Raw genomic sequence first — 19,021 nt, 5'->3', positions numbered from 1 at the left:
TCGATAGAGCTAGCATCTCCATTATCATCATCAGAAGCATCATCCTCATCACCATCATCATCATCCTTATCCTCAGAATCAAAAGCTGCAGGAGGAGGTCGTGGAGGAGAAGCCTCAGGAGCAAAACCGCCCATAGTTGCTTGCCGTCTAGCAATGCGGCCAACACGGACATTCACCTGATACAACTCTGTAGAGAGTGTATCTAGGCAAGCATCCATGCGCTGAAGCTGCACCATGATGTCTCCTAGTGACACTTCGCTTGAGGAAGAGGAGGGAGCGGATGTGGATCGAGCAGATCAAGATGGAGCTGAACGGGAGGGAGGTATTGAATTCGTCTGTTGCAACCTGAACTGCGCCTCGCTATGTTTAACGGTAGCATAGTCTATGGCACAAATATCAGTGAAGTGGTCGGACATAGGAAAAGGGATGGAAAAATGATGTAATATCCTCGTGATAGTGGAAGGAAAGATGAGCTTATCACGGAACGCCGAATCTAGATGAACATCTATAATGGAAAGAATAAAATGAGAAGGGAAATCAATAGTAACATGCTCAAGGAGGGATAACAAAAACCAAGCACGAAGCTCTATAATGGAGTTATAATGAGAGAGAGGATGGAGTACAAAGGTCATCACCATATTCAAAAACTGAGGGCCTTTTGCAAAGCCCGAACAGTAAGTGAATTGGGGCTCACCCCACTTGGAAGGACGCTCACAAAAAGCAGATTTGAGCTCATCCTTGGACACAGTCCGCAGACGCTCACAACCAAGGTAGTCAGGGAACTCTACCCTAGGAACCCAATGCACATCCGCAACAAGCTGCGGTGTGACAGGAATGCGCGTACCTCAAACGTGAGTGAAGAAAAGAGGTACTGAACAATCAATCCTGTGCATGTTAGAGTAAAACTCCTGGATAAGCACGAGAGGATAGGTAACTGGGACATCACACAGTGACTCCCATCCCTGATTGTGAATGACATCGGGAAGGTCGATGTCGGTGAAGTCCGCCAGAATGGCTTGGCGTTTCGAATGAATGCCGCATCTAGAAAAGTTCTTCGAGAATGCCTTGTAGGCATCATCATCACTGAACCAAAGAGAGATAGGAGCAAAATTAGAAGATGAAGAGGCTCTGGAACGAAGAGGGTTCCGAGTCAGAGTGGATTTACGCTTAGGTGCCATAGACACGACTAACGTAAACAGAAAGAGAGGAAGAGAAAAAGAAACAATCAGAAAAGCTCCAAAACAATTCAGATATAGCAAGTATATTGAAATGGAGTACATATGCATGGGAAATGCATGAATATGTGACATGCATAGTAAATTACATCATGGGCTTAGCTCAATCCAATCCTACTAGCACACAATCAATTGCACACATCTAAAATGCATGATAATACTATTATTATGCTAATGTGATGCAATGCATGAGATTTTAAACTCATTTAAGCAAAAACCCATCCCAGAATTTCAACAAACACTTATCAATTTTGAAAAATCCCAAAATTTTCAAAATCCCAAAACCTAGGTTGCAAAACATGAAATGCATGTAAATGAAGGAGATTAGAAGCTTACCAAGTGAAGGAAAACTTGAAAAAGCTTGAAGAATCACTGGGGAGAGGTTTGGAGTGAGAAAGAGAGGTTTGGGAGGTGAAGAGACAGAGCTATCGAGAGAGAGATCGAGAGAAATGAGGTTCGGATCGCACGAGGAGAATATATAGAACCTCAGTAAATCCTAACAGAAGAAGGTGTTGAGAGGTGTTGATCAAGGTGTCGAGCCAAGTATTGAGGATTTGGCCATCGACAGATATAGGTGTCAAGGAAGTGTTGAGGTACAAAACATCAAACATAAGAGATGAGGCTCGATCGATCCACCAGGTGTCGAGAAGCTATCGAGGGGATAGGAACTTTCTCGATTGACCCACCAAGTGTTGAGGAGGTGTCGAGATTGCAATAAGAAAAAGCTTGGAAGCTAGACAGATATCCAGGTGTCGAGGAGGTGTCAAGCTAGCTTTTAAAAATAGTTTTTTAAGAAGAGAAAAACACAGACATGAATGCAATCAAGCATACAACTTAACCAATGATCCAAACACCATATTAACCTCTCAAAATCATCTCTCAACAGCAATTTTAAGCACATGGATCCCAAACACACACACACACACACACACACACACACACTAAATAGGTCTAACCAATTTTATATTTCAAAAATAAGTCAAGACAATTTAGAGAGCATACATTAACACATGTAAAATGTGATGGCCAAATCACATTGTACCTACACATGTATCAAGAGTAGCAAAGAATATTGCGTGTTGTGTGTGAAAAACATGCAAGATTGCATAAGTGTATACATGTTATGATGATTTGAGATATGAGAAAATCACTTTAACTCACACACAATCATAACTATTTGATGGGGACTATCACCTTCGTTATACATCCTATAACTCCCACATTTCTTAGAATACACGCTTGCAATGCAATCATATTTAAAAGCATTTTTTATTTTTATTTTTATTTTTTTGCTTTTTAGTTTTTCTTTGCATATTTTTCTTTTTAAGCAAATCATGCATGGGCATATTAGAGATAGAGAAGAAATACTCAATTATGTTAAGCTTTTGACATTCCAATTTTGCTATGCCGAAGCACACAAATGTCATTGACATTACACTTTTGCTATGTCGAAGCACACAGATGTCATTTTATGATTGGTGGACAACAGTGGTGAGATGGTTATTTATGCCTTTCTCTTAGGATTTTCTAGTCCTTCTTGTCAAAAAGAGTGATACGAGTGTTAAGTACAAGAGATAATTTAATATTACTCATCACAAACAAGAGCCACAAAGCTTACTTGCTTAGTTGTGCATAGAGATGCTCATCTAAGCTACAAAAGATACAAAATTTAGAAAATTTTGTTTCAATGGCCATCCAAGGTACACAAGTACCAATGTACACAAACACACACTGTTTTTATATTTTTATGATTTTTTTTTAATGAAAAACAAAACAAAAAAACAGAAAAATAACCAAACAAAAACATGTTAAACAAAGCAAAGCATAAAAAATTAGACTGACTCAAAACAAAAGCAAAACACACAAGTTATGCAAAAATAAAAACAAGAAGAGAGAAAGAGAAAAGTGATAGAATCACTTGGAGTCCTTTTTCTTCCACACCTTGGAAGAACCTTTCCTTTGATTAAATCCTTGAATCGGTGGTGAGGGAGAAGAATTGAAACTATTCAAGTTCGAAAGGAACATGAGGGCTTTGAGAAGATCTCCAAGAGGAGCAAGAGAGGATTGAAGCTGATTTTGGTTCCTAGATGCTATAATGCTATTGCTTTGTTGAATGGCTAACCACTTATAGCAATTTGGTCGAGTATGACCGGCAACTCCACAATGGTGACAGAGATGTTGCTTCTTTTGTTTAGGCTTTTGAGAGTTAGCCATCTTAGCCCTAGGGTTCTTAGCTTCCTTCTTATCTTGTTTAGGGGGTGCTCCTAAGATAGATTTACATTTGTCTATGTTCTCACTAGCTAAATCAATTTTAACATCATTGTTTTCAATTTCAACATTATTAGCAGGAGGAACAAAAACAGTAGTACTAGTTGAAGTAATATTAGAGGAAAAGAAACCATACCCTAAGCCTGTTCGATCAGAAGCAGATTTCTGAAGACTGAGCATCTCATCAAGCTTTGCAGTTGAAGTCCTCTCCAATTGAGCTTTGACTTGAAACAGTTCCGTTACAAGCTTCTTAGTCTTCTCAGCCAAGAAATTGTTCTCGAACCTCAGTGCTCCAATAGTTTGATTAGCTTCATCAAATTTCGTGGAAAGCTCTTCACAATCAAGTTCCACATCATTGAGCTTCTTGGTGGTCAGCCTATATAGTTTCTCATGTTTCTCAGAAAGCTTGTATAATTTCTCATAGGCTGTATGGATATCATCTTGATCATCCATCTTTTCAAACTTGGACTCCACCAATTCCTCTTCTTCAACCACATCTTCAACAATCCCATCAGTAGGATTGATAGTGGCAGTGAAGGCATTCAAGATTCCATCATCCTTATTGTCGGATTCATCCTTAGGCTCGGTATCGCTCAAAGTAGCAGCAAGTTCCTTACTCTTCCCAATGCTCTTGAGATATGTAGGACACTCCTGTTCATGTGACCGAAGCCTTGACACCCAAAGCACTTAGGTCCTGCGGGAACAGTGTATTGACCTCCATCCCTTGCATCCTTCTTCCCTTTGTCTTGGCTCTTGAACTGAGAAGAACTGGATTGCCTATAGTCCTTGTCGAAGCCCTTTGCATTAGCATTCTTCATAAACTTCTTGAACTACCTAGTGATGTAGGACTTCATCTTAGAATCTTTATCATCTAAAGACTCATCTGTCTCACTGCTCTTAGCCTTTAGTGCCATGCTCTTGCTCTTGCCCGACTGACCAATCCTAGTCAACCCTAGCTCGTAGGTCTGCAGATTACCAACTAGCTCAGTCAATGGAATCTTGTCAATATCCTTTAATTCTTCTATTGTCATGATCTTGGCATGGAATCTCTCGGGCAGCGATCTGAGCACCTTTCTCACAATCTTGGGTTCGAGAATAGTTTCCCCAAGATTGAATGCTGAGTTCACTATGTATGTGAGCTTGGCATAAAACTTATAGAATGACTCATCCTCCTCCATCTTAATCTCTTTGAAGCTTGTAGTGAGCCTCTGTAACTTCGAATCCTTGACAGTCTTGGTTCCCTCATAGGTTGTTTGGAAGATGGTCCATGCCTCCTTAGCAGTTTCAGTAGAGGATATTTTCTTGAACTCCTTATTGGTGACTGCACTGAATAAAGCATTCAATGACCTGCTGTTGAAGTTTGCCACCTTGATCTTGGCATCATCCTAATCGCCCGGCGCTTTTGTAGGCTTATTCCAGCCTATCTCCACAGCTTGCCACACTTTCTCATCTAAGGACTACAAGAAAGCTCTCATGCGTACTTTCTAGTATGCATAGTTAGTGCCATCAAATAAAGGAGGTATGATTAAAGATTGTCCTCTATCCATGACAAACAGGGGTCAATGGATCAGCACAACAAAGATTAACCCTAATCAGAGTGTGCCTGCTCTGATACCACTTGATAGGCCAAAAACGAATTGACCCCTTGTAATAAATTAACCAATTAATTTAGCCAAGTGAATTAATTAAGTTAATTAACATGCAAATGCGTGGTAGCACAAACAAATCACCAATAAACCAAGTATGCAACGGAAAATAAATTTGACATGGTGATTTGTTTACGAATGGGAAAAACCTAATGGAAAAACCCCACCGGGTGATTTTTAGGTCACCACTCCCGAAATTCCACTATTATCACAACAAGCGGTTACAAGTATAGGAATCCCAGTACCTTATACCAACTTATAGTTGAACCCTTACCCCAATACCCAATTGGACTTGTTCTATAATGACAATTTCTCCTTTTGATACACAACTCCCAAGTACGTGACTAACCAATTACGCGGATCCCAGTACGCGACTTCAATCACCAACTAGAGAAGATTGTTGGCTACAAAGTTCTTCAGTTCATCCACATGATGAAGATCAAGAAGATGCTTGGTCACAAAACCCTACGGTGCACAAACACAACAACTTCTTCAAAAGAGATGAACTAGGGTAAAACTTTGTCTCCGGTCACAATTTGCTAGAACAAACTTTGCTCAACACTTGTGCAACTTAAAATAGTGACATATGTTCCTAACAAGTGAATCACATATGTCCTAACATTAGTCATTTTCCAAACAACCAAATAGAATAATATACATTCATGCCTGCTATGACAAATGATCATTTCCTACCTAAAACCTCAATTTTTTTTCTTGGAAACCAAGCATGAATCACCAAAACACAAAAAAGAATCGAAATTGAAAAACGAAAAACCCTAGGTAACATCATGAAATTCCAAAATCTAAAATTGGCGAAAGAGAGAGAGAGACAGAGGAATCTAAGAAGTAAAAACAACAACGTATTGAGTAAAGAGAGAGAGTAGCTTCGGCACGGTGGGCTATGATTTTGTTGACAATGGGCTACAATTGCTTGAGAATGAGTACCTTCGGCACGGTGGGCTACGATTTTGTTGGCAATGGGCTACGATTGCTTGAGAGTGAGTGAGTGAGTGAGTTTGAGAGGGTAGAGTGAAGTTTGTGTGAGTGAGTGTTTGACTGAGAGTGTTTCAGGGTTTGAACTTTGAGGATTTTTTAATGAGCCATTTGAAAGTGCTATGGTTTTGCGTTTTGGTTAATGGTGTGCAAATTTTGAGTCTTATAAACTCGATTTCTACGTGGCTAAATTTGCTCCACGTGGAAGATTTGTCCATGTAATGGTATCACAAAAACACTGAAATCGAGCTTCAAAAGCTCGAGTTCTAATCGAATATCGAGATGTTAGTTTCAAAAATTATTTTTTAACCTGACAACTAACGAAAATGTTAGATATTTAATGCTAAATGGAAAAAAAAAGAACCTTTGAACCTAGATACTTCTAACTTATGGGTCTAAAATGCCAAAACTACACCAAAAATATAATTCTTCCTTTGGCAATGCTCTCACTTTAGCATTTGTACTAAAGAAGTTTTAGGTTCAAGAGGTTTTAATCTTGATGCTACCTATAATTTATGTAATATGTTTGCTAAGTCAATTGCCCATGCTCTACAAGACTATAGTGTGGCGAAGGATGTTTAGAGGAACTTAGGAATCAGTGATGCAAGGCAAGATTTCTTCGGGAAAAAGCAATTGTGAATCTCATGAGTTTCTCTTGCAGCCTCGTATCCCTTGGAAGACTGTTTTTTACCCAAGCTATATGGATGATTTGGCTCCATTGAAATAGGTTTATCTTCCAATTTGGGAGAACCGACCTAAACATACACTCTCATTGTATCAAGAAGGGAACTGAATTCTTTGTTATTTTACCCGATAACTCAAGCAAACCAAGTAGAATCCAAGACCATGTTTACTGGAAAAAGCCCATTCTGGGTTGGGTGAAGCTCAATACAGATTAATCTATTATTGGAATCCTAAGAAAGTTGGTGTAGGTGGGGTGCTGTGCTGTAGCAATAGGGATTGGATCACTAGTTTTGCGAGGAGTCTTGGGAGTATTTCCAGCAATATGGCTGAGCTTTGGGCCCTTAAGGATGGCCTCTCTCTGGCTCAGCAATTGAACTTAGACAATATCAATACAGAATTAGATGCAAAAGTGATTTTTTTTTTTTTTTTTGCTTTCCAATCTTTCCACTGTAAATTTCATGTTAGAACCTCTTTTGACTATTTGTAGGAACCTGATTAGATCATTCCCTAACTGCACAGTGACCCATATATAAAGGGAAGCAAATAGATGTGTTGACATGTTAGCTAAATTGGGAGCTATTCAGTTAACTGATTTCTTATGTTGTATGACCCACCGTCTATGGTAGTGGATAGTTTGCCAGCTTTTAATAAAGCTGAACTCTTTTATAACAAACTGTTTATTGCGTAATATTATTAGCATGCTTAACAAAAAAAAAAAAAAAAAAAAAGAAGAAAAAGATTACTTATTAGTATTTATGATCTAAGATGTTTTCTAATAAATAATAATAATAATCATTTAAACTAAAATTTGATAGGTTTTTAGGAGACAAAATAGAAAGGGATAATGATAAGTTAATGAATAATAATCATAAATTAAAATTAAAAACTTGGAAAGTTTTGATGAATTTCGAAGGGAAAAATAATTGAATATATTTTTTTATTATTTCAAATTACATAGATTTGATAAATTACAAGGCTAAAATAGATTTAATAAATTTCAAATTAAAATGTTACCAAAAATGTTATCTTTGGGAGATTAAAAAAATATAGTGATTGAAAATTTGAAAAATATAGTTGTTAGGAATGGATAAATGAAGAATATAGAAAGATTTAAAAATAATAAAGGAAGATTAAAAAAAGAATACAGAAATACTGAAGAAATTATATTTAAATGAGATACAAAAAAAATGATAGAGAGTTGGTTGTAAATATATTTGAAAAGATACAAAGTCAAAGATAAAAGTTATTGTTTACTCTTCAAACAGTAAAAAAATATGAAGAGATTGTTGTAAATACTCTAAGAATTGGGAAAAAAAAAAAGAGACAGGATGGGCTTAGCAAAGATCCAAAAGACCCAATTGATGAGTCCGATCTGATGGGTTGTAAGCAGTTCTGACCCGATGAACGATCAAAGATAGTGTTTTTGGTAAAAAATATTAATTGAAAATTTAAATAAACCATCTTGTAAACCATATACAAAGACATGCATTGTATTTTTATGAAAAATAAATATTTCATAATTCATACTCCCTCTCTTATATTCTGTCACTAAAAAAAAAAAACTCTCATATTTCACTTTCCCTTCAATTTTGTCTCTCTCGCTAAACACAGCTTCATCATCCATCAAACCTTTCCCCCTTCCTTCCCCCAAAAAAAAAAAAAAAAAAGAAACTTTTGCCCTTCAAAGTCACTTAGGCATTGTTTGGTTTATTTTTTTTGGTCACTCAATTTCCGTCACTCATCACTCATCACTCCTCACTCATCACTCATCACTCTAAAATACCATGTTTGTTTGGCACCATCACTCACTTCCCATCACTCAATATTTTTCACACTATTTGTGGGTGCCATACCTGTCACCGGTGCAGCTTTTTTTTTCTTCGGTACCCAAACTCACCGAACCTAGTAAAAAAAAAAAAAAGAAACCCAGAATAGACCGAATAGCCAACCCAGGAGAAAAAAAAAGGAAGAAGAAGAAGAAAAAAAAAAAAAAACCGAACAGCCAACCTAGGAGAAGAAAGAAAAAAAAAGTCAAAGGTTAAGAGTTACGGCTGAGTACTGTTTGTGGGTCCCCTATGTGTGTTTAATTACAATATTGCCATTGAATTATGAGTTATGGAAACTAAAAACAGCCAAAATGTGTTTTTAGTTTCCATAACTTATAACTCAAAATCAGAGAATTGAGTAATGGAAACAGAGTTATGGAAACAGAGTTATGGACTTCCCAAACAACCTTTTTGCTATGGGTTCCACCATTTTAGAGTTATGAGTTATGGAAACTGAGATATGAGTTATGGAAATTGCTAAACCAAACAACCCTTTAGTCACCTTCGACTTCATGACACCAACTTAAACCCTTTGGACTAGAGATCGAACACATTTATTTTCTAGTTCTCATTTGTCCCTTTTGAGGCTTCATCCATATGATTCCATCTCTTTCATTATCCATGGATTTGTAATGTACTATTTCAATGTGTTGGTTTTTTGTGACTCTCCTTTGACTTTTGAGACGTTTAGGGGCTCATTTGGTTTGGCCATGACTCAGTTTTCATAACTCAATACTCATAACTCATAACTCATAACTTATAACTCAAACTCAAAACCCATAATTCATAACCCAAACCTTACTTTATCTCAAAAACTTCAAAATTATTGTTTGGTGACATAACTCAGTCACATAACTCACTTTTTGCCACCATAACTCATATTTCAGAAACTGAAAACACCAAAATTCTGTTTTCAGTTTCCATCATCCATCTCTCAAATTTTTGAGTTTTGAGTGATGGAAACATCGCACAAAAACCAAGCCAAACAAGATATTTTCGGTGGGACCCACGCATTTTGGAAACTCAATGATGAAAACTGAGTGATATCACTCAAAATCATGGTGATCTAAACAAGCCCTTAGCATTTTTTTTTTGGTTCATAGATCTTTTAATTTTTTTTGGTTCATTTTTGGGACACTTGTGTTGAAAGCATCATCCGTCTGAAATTTGACTGGCCACCAAAAATTAAGGTTTTCAGATTTTGACAATTTCGAGGTTGATAGTAAAAGTTTTGTCAATTGACATGATCGAGTCGAGTGATAGTTCACTTCAAACCTAGTGACTATGGCTAAGCTTGTCTAAGAAAATGCTTGCCACTTCTATCCCTATTTTAAGTCCCTTAGACATCTGTTTCTCATCTAATGTAGAAGCTATTATGGCCATGCATTGGTAGGGTAGCACGGTTGATCACCCCATCCCCATTTTATTCAATAAAACAAAAAAACAAAAAAAATCAACCAAAAGTGCAACCTCATCCATAATATTACTAGTAGGCTAGTAATTGTCAAGAGTTTAAACACACAAGAGTTATGATGTTTTATTGATATAATCATGGTAAAATCAATGTACATTGATCCAAGTTTTATTTTAGTCCCTTTTTTCTTAAAGTTCATTTTAAGTCCCCAAAAGTTTTAGATCACAACAATTTTGTCCTTCCATTATTTTTGTTCATTTTTAGTCCTAAAAGTTGTGATTGGTCAATTAGAAAAGTACTATTATTAACGAAGGCACTAAATTGTGATTTATACAACATCACTCACACGAAACCACCTATAACCCCAATGAAAGACATACCACTTAAGAACTGTGGAAAAAATTGTAAAATACTTTATATCACCTATTGTAAAAAAAATTGGGTCAAACCAAATGAAAAATACATCATAGCTCTAGTCAATTCAATTAGGCAATCTCTTGTGGTCAAATAAAATACTTAGGCTTAGAATCTCGTCTATGCTGCCACACTAAAAACTATCTGAAAGTTTTTTTTCTTTTTGGTTGAGAATCAAACTATTTGAAGTTTTATAAGTTGAATCCTAATTATCCTATCATATATTATCTGAAATAAATAAAATAAAATAATAAAAAAATAAACAAAAGAAGGGTCATAAACATATTTTGTTTATTTTTTCTCTTTTCTTTTCCTTTCACAGCAACAGGCCAACAGCACAACCCAAGTGTTCATTGCTCAAACATAAAAATAAACATGGGGCTTGAAGCAGTAAAGTGAGGTGAGACTTGAGACTTGAGAGTGAGACCACTCTGAGAATCTGATGCTCCAGCTACAATCTTCCTTAATGTAATTGACTTCTTTATCCCTTTACTTACATAAACCGACACACCCACAGGTCACAAGACTCACAACCCACCTCTTTTATTTTGTTTTTCCCATGTACTCCATAATATTTTAATAAATCACCATCAATCCTTGTGAATACTCTATACCATTATTAATAACAACCTATCAATCAATTTGTGTACTAGTTCTATTTCATTCTTAGACGCCATGTCAGCTCAGCCAAAGAAGATCATCATTGATACGGACCCTGGTATTGGTAAGTCAACTTATCTCTTTTCATAATTTCATTCAATCCCGTTTTCTTCAAAGTTTGTTTCTTTGGACCTTATTGTGTCTGGGTATCCGAGATTTCTACATTTCATTATGTTTATCTGCATATTTTAGATTTAAAAAAAAAAAAAAGAAAAAAAAGAAAAAAAGATCAGTCAATGATTCCATGTATATTTAACAATTTCATATCAAAGAAGTCATGCTCTACTCTGTTTGGTTGCCGAGAAAATGGAGCAGTAGAGTATGAATTGGAATTCTAATCAAATCCCAGACCTTTTCATCATTTGGGAATCCAGGAAACCACATAGAATTTCAGGGGTTCGTTTACTTCTATCAATTCACTCTGTATTCCACTGGAGAGTGGTTCTGATTTCTTGTAATCTTATTTCTCAGAGACAGAGTAAATCATTGTCTGCAAATTCTAATAAAAACCTTGGGACTTTTATACTAAAAAGCATACACAACACGGGACACTGTAATTCTGGACAAATTAGGACACTACATAGTAATTCAGTCAATGATTATCTGCATATTTTAAACCGTAGATCAGTCAATGATTCCATGAAATTCAGCAATTTCATATCAAAGAAGTCATGCCTGATGCTCTGTTTGGTTGTTGGGTGCAGCAGCAGGGTATGACTTGGAATTTTAATAAAATCAGTGACTTTTCATCATATGGGAACCACATAGATTCATTCAGTTCTGCAACTGGCTTAATGCGTTCAGTTATAATTAATGGTTTTTTTTTTTTTTTTTTTTTCTTGAGAGTGAAATTGTCTGAAAATTTTAATAATTCTTTGGACTTTTATACTAAAAAGCACAGACACGGACACAAGGGGCACTGCAATTCTTGAAAAATTAGGTAGGGATACAACAATTAATTGATTAATATATGTATGTGTGTGTATATATATCTCTCTCTTTTTTTTAGGCATATTCTATGTTTTCAATATAAATAACAACTATCAAAATCTTCTGAAACTTATCTAAAATCAAAGGAATTTTTTTAATAAGAGAATATATATTCTCCTCCCCACACATTGAGGACATGCATGAGAGTGTCTCCATCATGTCCACACGCTATGCTTCCATATGGGAACTCAGAAAACAAAATTGCTCTACCAGAATTTGCAACTGTCTTAATGGCTTTCATTCATATATATGTTATTTTATTTGTCATCTTTCTGACATTATGTGAGTTGATGGTGCATATAGATGATGCCATGGCAATTTTTGTGGCATTACGGTCACCAGAGGTGGAGGTGATTGGCCTTACAACTATATATGGGAATGTTTATACAACCCTGGCCACAACAAATGCGTTGCATTTGGTAAAGCTAATGAGGTTTATTTTATTTATGGCATCTTGAATCTATGAGTTATTCTTTGCATTGTTCGTTAGCTGAATTGGGGTTTGTTTTTAGTGTACTATTAGAATTACCTTCTCCCCTCGCCGCCCCCCCCCCCCCCCCACAACCCCTTTCTTTCCTTTGAGGCTGATCGTAGTAACTCTTCCAATATGTTTGTGATGTAGCTTGAAGTTGCAGGAAGGACTGATATCCCAGTGGCTGAAGGATCTCATGTCTCAATCACTGTATGTACAGACAAAAAACCATGGTCCCATGTTATAGTGGCTCTTTAGATTTGTATCTTTGAGCATTTATTTTTGTCTTTTTGTGATTTTTTTTTTTTTTTTGTTTATGTTAACTTTCAAAAAGAGGAAGGATGTGGGAAATATACATTGATAGGACTTTTTATTAAATTATTTTAATAAAAGATAATACCGACCTATTAAAAAAAAAAAAAAAAAAAAGATAATAGTTTTGGTAGTTAGAAGACAAACTTTGTTCTTGCATCAGGAACATATATGGGGAAATCTATTCGGGAATTCAGGTGTGATCCTCTTATATTTTTGCCCAAAAAAAAGGGTTTGAACCTATTGTACTTTTGCTTATGTGCCTCATGATGATTGAGAGGCTGAACTCATACTGCTCTATGATATGTGTTTAGAGTCTAGATAGTATCATAAATGAGTAAAACTAATGAAAGGACAACCTGAGATTTCCCTTTGTTAATTTTGTAAATAGAGCAAAAAACAGGTTTTGTTTTTTATTTCTTTTTTCTTTGAACGGTTTGTTAAAGCTTCATTTGCTGCAATAAATATGATTTTTCTTTGGAAACATCATTTAAAGCTGGTTATCTCACAGAAGAAGCTGACTTCGAGTTTTCATGATAACAGCTAATTGTGTTCCAGGAGAAATTGTATTGTAGATTATGTGGTTTCGCTCACATAATTTCAACTCTGAATTTGAAGCACCATCACATTTTTATTTACATATCATTCATTTACAAGTAGACATAGATGTGTGATTTGAATTTTCTTCTTCTTCTTTATTCATTTTACAGAATAACAAAAAACTGCGCATTGCTGATTTCGTCCATGGTAAAGATGGACTTGGCAACCAAAATTTCCCTCCACCAAAAGGAAAGCCAATTGAACAGTCAGCAGCTAAATTTCTCATTGAGCAAGCAAAACTTTATCCAGGAAAACTCACGGTTGTGGCACTAGGCCCACTTACAAATATTGCACTGGTTAGAGTTCCTGATCATTTGGCGTGGTCTCTAATATTGAATATTATCCATTATATTTTAAATTATATATCCGTTGGTGTAGGCTATCCAACAAGATCCTGCATTTTCAAAGAACATTGGGCAGATTGTTCTTCTTGGTGGTGCTTTTTTGGTAAATGGGAATGTGAATCCTGCATCAGAAGCCAATGTAAGTTGCTCGAAATTTATGTATTCAGACTGTAATTTCCAACTCATAAACTCAAAATGTACATTGCTTAGTGATCTGTTCTACATGCAAGCCTACCAAACCTGAAAATGAGATGCCTTTTGTATTGCTCAATTTTTTTGCTGCCCTACTTAGTAAGAGCTGGAGATAGAGAGTGTAGTTGCCTTTGTCCTCAAGAATTTTAAAAATCTGTTAGGACATATGTGATTTACTTGTTAAGAACATATGTCACTATTTTATGTAATTGGCTAATTCTTTGACAAAACGCACTTTACTTGTATTTGGGTAAATCTAGAATGTGTTTAATACTTCAAGAAACTTTGTTTTAAGATCAAGTGTTGAAACCATGCAAGTCTGCCCAAGATTCAAGCTGAAAAGTGTCTGTCATTAAAGCTCGACAACTAGCCATCTATCAAGGTTAAAGAGCTGTTCGGTCTTGTGGCTCGACAGCAACTCGACAGATAGGGTATCTGTTGAGGTTTATGAAAAACAGATTTCAGTTCTGTTTTGACTCCAATTTGTGTTTATGTGTTTGAACTTTCTTTTCTCACAACCCTAGACATGTAAAAGGATTATTTTAAGGGCCGTCAAAGAGTTCACAAGTTGCACAAGCGTTGAGCAAAGTTTGCTCAAGCAAATTGTGACCAGAGACACAGATTTGCTCTAGTTCATCTTTCTTGTGAAAAAGTTGTTGTATTTGTGCACCCGAAGGTTTTATAATTAAGCATCTTTTTGATCTTCATTGTTGGGATGAACTGAAAAACTTTGCAACCAACAAATTTCTCTAGTTAGTGTTTGAAGTTGCGTATTGGGATCCACGCAATTGATTAGTCATGTACTGGGAGCCATGCATCAGAAGGAAAAATTATCACTATAGAACAAGTCCAATTGGGTATTGGGGTAAGGGTTCAATTGTAGGTTGGTATCAGGTACTGGGATTCCTTTACTTGTAACCGCTTGTTGTGATAATAGTGGAATTTCGGGTGTGGTGATCTTAAAATCACCCGGTGGGATTTTTGCAGTGTTGGTTTTTCCCATTTGTAAACAAATCACTGTATCAACTTATTTTCCATTGTATATTTAGTTTGTTGGTGATTTGTTTGTGCTACTGCATGTTTGTATGTTAATTAATTTAATTAATTCACTTGGCTAAATTAATTGGTTAATTTATCACAAGGGGTAAATTCATTTTTGGCCTATCAAAATCCTTTTCTGATAACTTGATCTCTTCTTGAACTTATTGTTAAATTACCGATTCCTATTGGGATATGAATCACATACTTCTAATACTTATCGACTATAAAGAAGCCTGGGAAACAAAGTTTATGGAGCAATCTGTATAATTTTTCGTTGAGCAGATCTTTGATGTCTTTTACTGGTCCATTTTCACTTTTCCCAACATGCTCCCCGCCCTGTGGTGGTTTCCAACTCTCTTCCTCCTCTCCCTCTCTAACCCTTAAATTAGATAACCAGATTTTTGGCGATCCAGATGCTGCAGATATTGTATTCACAAGTGGAGCAGATGTAGTGGCTGTGGGCATAAATGTCACTCAACAAGTTGTCTTCACAGGTACTTTTTGGCAAATTGGTATTATGCACTGTTAATCATATTTATTGTAAGAATCAAGAAATCTTCCATCTTTTTTCTTGTAAGATATTACCCTTTATATTTAAAAAATATAGCCATGACCTTTTTATCCAGGTTAAATGTTTGTTCTGCACACCTTATAACAATGTTGTAGCTTTATATATAGAGTTGCCAATCAGAATATGAAATGAAAACTTAAAATTGTAATTTAATGATATTTGTTTTCCTCTTTCGCTTTGATCTTTTGTTTTTGTCATTTGGATTTGCTTTGAATTTGATTCATCAATTTTGATACATTATAGATGCTGATAGAGAGAAGTTGTCAAGGTCAGATGGAAAATTTGCTCAGTACTTGTGCAAAATCTTAGATGTGTATTTTTCATATCACTACGATGCATACAACATTAAAGGTTGGTTTATTTTTTAAAGAGTTGATGAAACTGAGTGAGTTGATAGGTAATTGTTTAATTTACTGATGCCAGTCTTTGTCTTGATGTAGGAGTTTATCTTCATGATCCAGCAACCATTCTTGCAGCTGTTGATCCTTCACTTATGACTTACACAGAGGGTGTGGTTAGAGTCCAGACAAGTGGCATCACTAAAGGACTAACAATATTATACAACAAACAGAAGAGGTAGGACTTTGGACACCTAAAATCAGCAGATGCAGCTGCTTATTTTTGGTCCCGTACTTCCTTTGCAGACCACATAGTCTGAATTGAGTTAGTTGTTTTATTTGTGTTGCATTAGGATCCCATTCCTGTATCAAATAATGGGGTTCTGACCATAATAATGAATTTTATGATTAAAACGGTGTAGAGTTAAATAGTGTTTCTCAGTATCCTGAAATATTTGTATAGAAAAACTAACTTTAAAAAAATGGTTAGTCATTAAAAAGTAAAAAAGAAAAGGAGAGAAAGCTATTGTGCTCCAACTGACTCATTTGTACTTTCTTTGCAATGAACCAGGTTTGGTGAAGTCACTGAATGGACTGATAAACCCACAGTGAAGGTTGCAGTCACTGCTGATGCTCCCGCTCTAGTCAAATTGGTCATGGAACGCCTTATGGACTCCTGAAGTTGTGGTTAGAATTAGCGGTTCTCAAAGATGTTCATAGCTGTTGTGATGCAAATACTAGCCTATGATTTCAATTCAGATATATCCTACATAACAATGGTCGAGCACTTGATATTTTTCTGTTATTGTACTTCGTATAGGGGAATCTGGTTTGGTCACTGCCTCAGTCTTGATGCTGTATGGTACTATAGAATTAACAAAATTGTAATTTTCTTTTTCTTGAATAAATAAACTCCTTCTGGTGTAACTAGTAACAACTATTGAAATCCAATAAATATTTTCTGGGAAAGCTGAAATGATCCAAAACTGCAAAAAGATAATAATGCTGTACCAAGATAAAAGGAGTCTGTCTTTAATTAGGTGGTTTTGATATACCATGGATGAGGTTTTCGGTGAAAATTTTGTGTTTTATCCATTTATGTTATTTGCATTATTATGATAAACATGAAAAAGATATTGCATTACCTTTATTTTTGCATCTTTTAATTATTTAATAGGATCATTTCTATGTATTTGTTACGTGCAAATATACACAAGAAAAAACATACATATGCGGAAGCATAGATGCAGACAGACACATGTATGGGTAACTATCAACATTTAGGTCTTTTTTTTGGTTGTGTCAATGTGTAGCCATTTTGATGTATTTTATTTATATATTTATATATATATATATATATATATGTTCACTCTTTTGAGTCTTTTCAACTCATCTACAATTTTCACCACCCTTCAAATTCAAATTTTATTTTAAATGAGGCACATAACATTCCCTCCTTTCTTTCTTTTTTGTACCACCTTCAAAGTTGTCTTGATGCTAACTGGTACCACAAGAACGTTCCTACTCCAAAATGATAACTAGTAAAGCGAATTTCTTCTTTATCTAGTTTTGAGCATGTGTGTTCAACGAAACGAACCACTTGGGTGTTGACTAGTTTGGCCTTTGAGGCATCCTAATTTGTTTAGATTATACAAATCTTCAACTTTTGATCACAATCTTGACCACCCGCAAGACAATTTGGCTAGTAAGACAATTTACGTTACCCATGAGTCGATCAAGGCAAGTATATAATATGGAGAACATCCTTGGCATCTCTTTAAGCATGCATTGTTGCCAAAATCTAACACAACCTTTTGATGTCCAAAGAAAAACTTATATTTTGTAAAGTAGGACATGGAATGTCAATTCAAAGACAGCTTTTGAACCCTGAAAGCTAGCAATAAATTTAATAATAATTAACTGTCAAAAGAGAACACTCGGAAGCTAAAAAACAAAGCCAACACAACTTAATAGTTACATCCAGTCCCACGAGTATCTTCACCTACGAGTACGACCCATGATTTTGAAGCCTGCATTGCATTCTCTGCTTTTTCTCTCATTTGCGTGCGGGTGTTTTCATTCAAGTCCTTACGCAGAACTTTTTCATTCAGAGAGAGACACAGAAGTTGCTCTTGCTCTTCTACTTAGACATTTATACTGGTTTCTCTCACCCATGAACGTTACTTTCACTATGCTCTTTTATGTTATATACATATGGACATGTAGGTGTGATAATAAAGTGGACTAACAAACTTTGTACCACCATATGAAGATACTGTCGGTTATGTTAGTTTCGTACTTGCAGACTTTTGGCTTATAGATATATAAAAATTTGACACAAGCAAATAAAAAGATATAATTAATATTGAGTAGTTATATACATTCAGTTTGTTTCCTTTCACAAAAAAAAAAAAAAAAGTTTGTTTATTTTAATATTGGGTAAAATACTATTTTGGTCCCCTAAACTTTACTAAAAGCTTGTTTTTTATCCCTAAATTTTAGAAAGTTCATATTTCGTTCCTAAATTATTGAAAAGTTCATATTTTGTCCCTAAACTATTGAAAATGTTTTATTTATGTCCTTAAACTTTACTAATATTTTGTTTTTCATCCCTAAACTATTGAAAAAGTTCTTTTTTCATCATTATTTTAGTTTTTATACTATTCAAACAACTCTTTACAAAGTTTAGGGATGAAAAAAAATAACTTTTTAAAGTTTAGGAATGAAAAATAAACTTTTAGTAAAGTTTAGGAACCAAAATAGTAATTTACCCAAACCCAGCCTAAAACTTTAATTTGTGGATACCCGGATTCTATTACCCATTAAGTATTCATACCCAATTATTACACAGATATTAATCCATGGATGCAAGACCCGATAAGAATACTATTTTTTTTTTCATTTAAAAAAAATGTTGAAAACATGTTTTTCCATTGAAACCTTTTTTAAACTAAAAGTCAATCTTTCTTAATGGATGTATGAAAAGTAGATTTTTTTCACCATGGAATGTGCATGCTTGCT

General features: G+C 35.3%; 1 protein-coding gene across 1 annotated transcript; it reads left to right on the top strand.

Annotated features, from left to right (window-relative positions):
• Nucleotides 1-10,954: 10,954 nt before the first annotated feature.
• Nucleotides 10,955-16,969, top strand: LOC115979365 (probable uridine nucleosidase 2). Its single transcript, XM_031101388.1, has 9 exons — nt 10,955-11,204; nt 12,434-12,549; nt 12,753-12,812; nt 13,625-13,810; nt 13,893-13,997; nt 15,489-15,585; nt 15,906-16,013; nt 16,103-16,238; nt 16,572-16,969. The coding sequence occupies exons 1-9, from the start codon at nt 11,156-11,158 to the stop codon at nt 16,678-16,680; spliced, it is 966 nt and encodes a 321-aa protein (XP_030957248.1). The 5' UTR covers nt 10,955-11,155; the 3' UTR covers nt 16,681-16,969.
• Nucleotides 16,970-19,021: the final 2,052 nt, after the last annotated feature.

The sequence above is a fragment of the Quercus lobata genome, chromosome 3 (assembly GCF_001633185.2).
Source record: "Quercus lobata isolate SW786 chromosome 3, ValleyOak3.0 Primary Assembly, whole genome shotgun sequence".
Lineage (NCBI taxonomy): Eukaryota > Viridiplantae > Streptophyta > Magnoliopsida > Fagales > Fagaceae > Quercus > Quercus lobata.
Note: the sequence above shows the minus strand (reverse complement) of the source record. Positions and strands in the feature narration are given on the sequence as shown.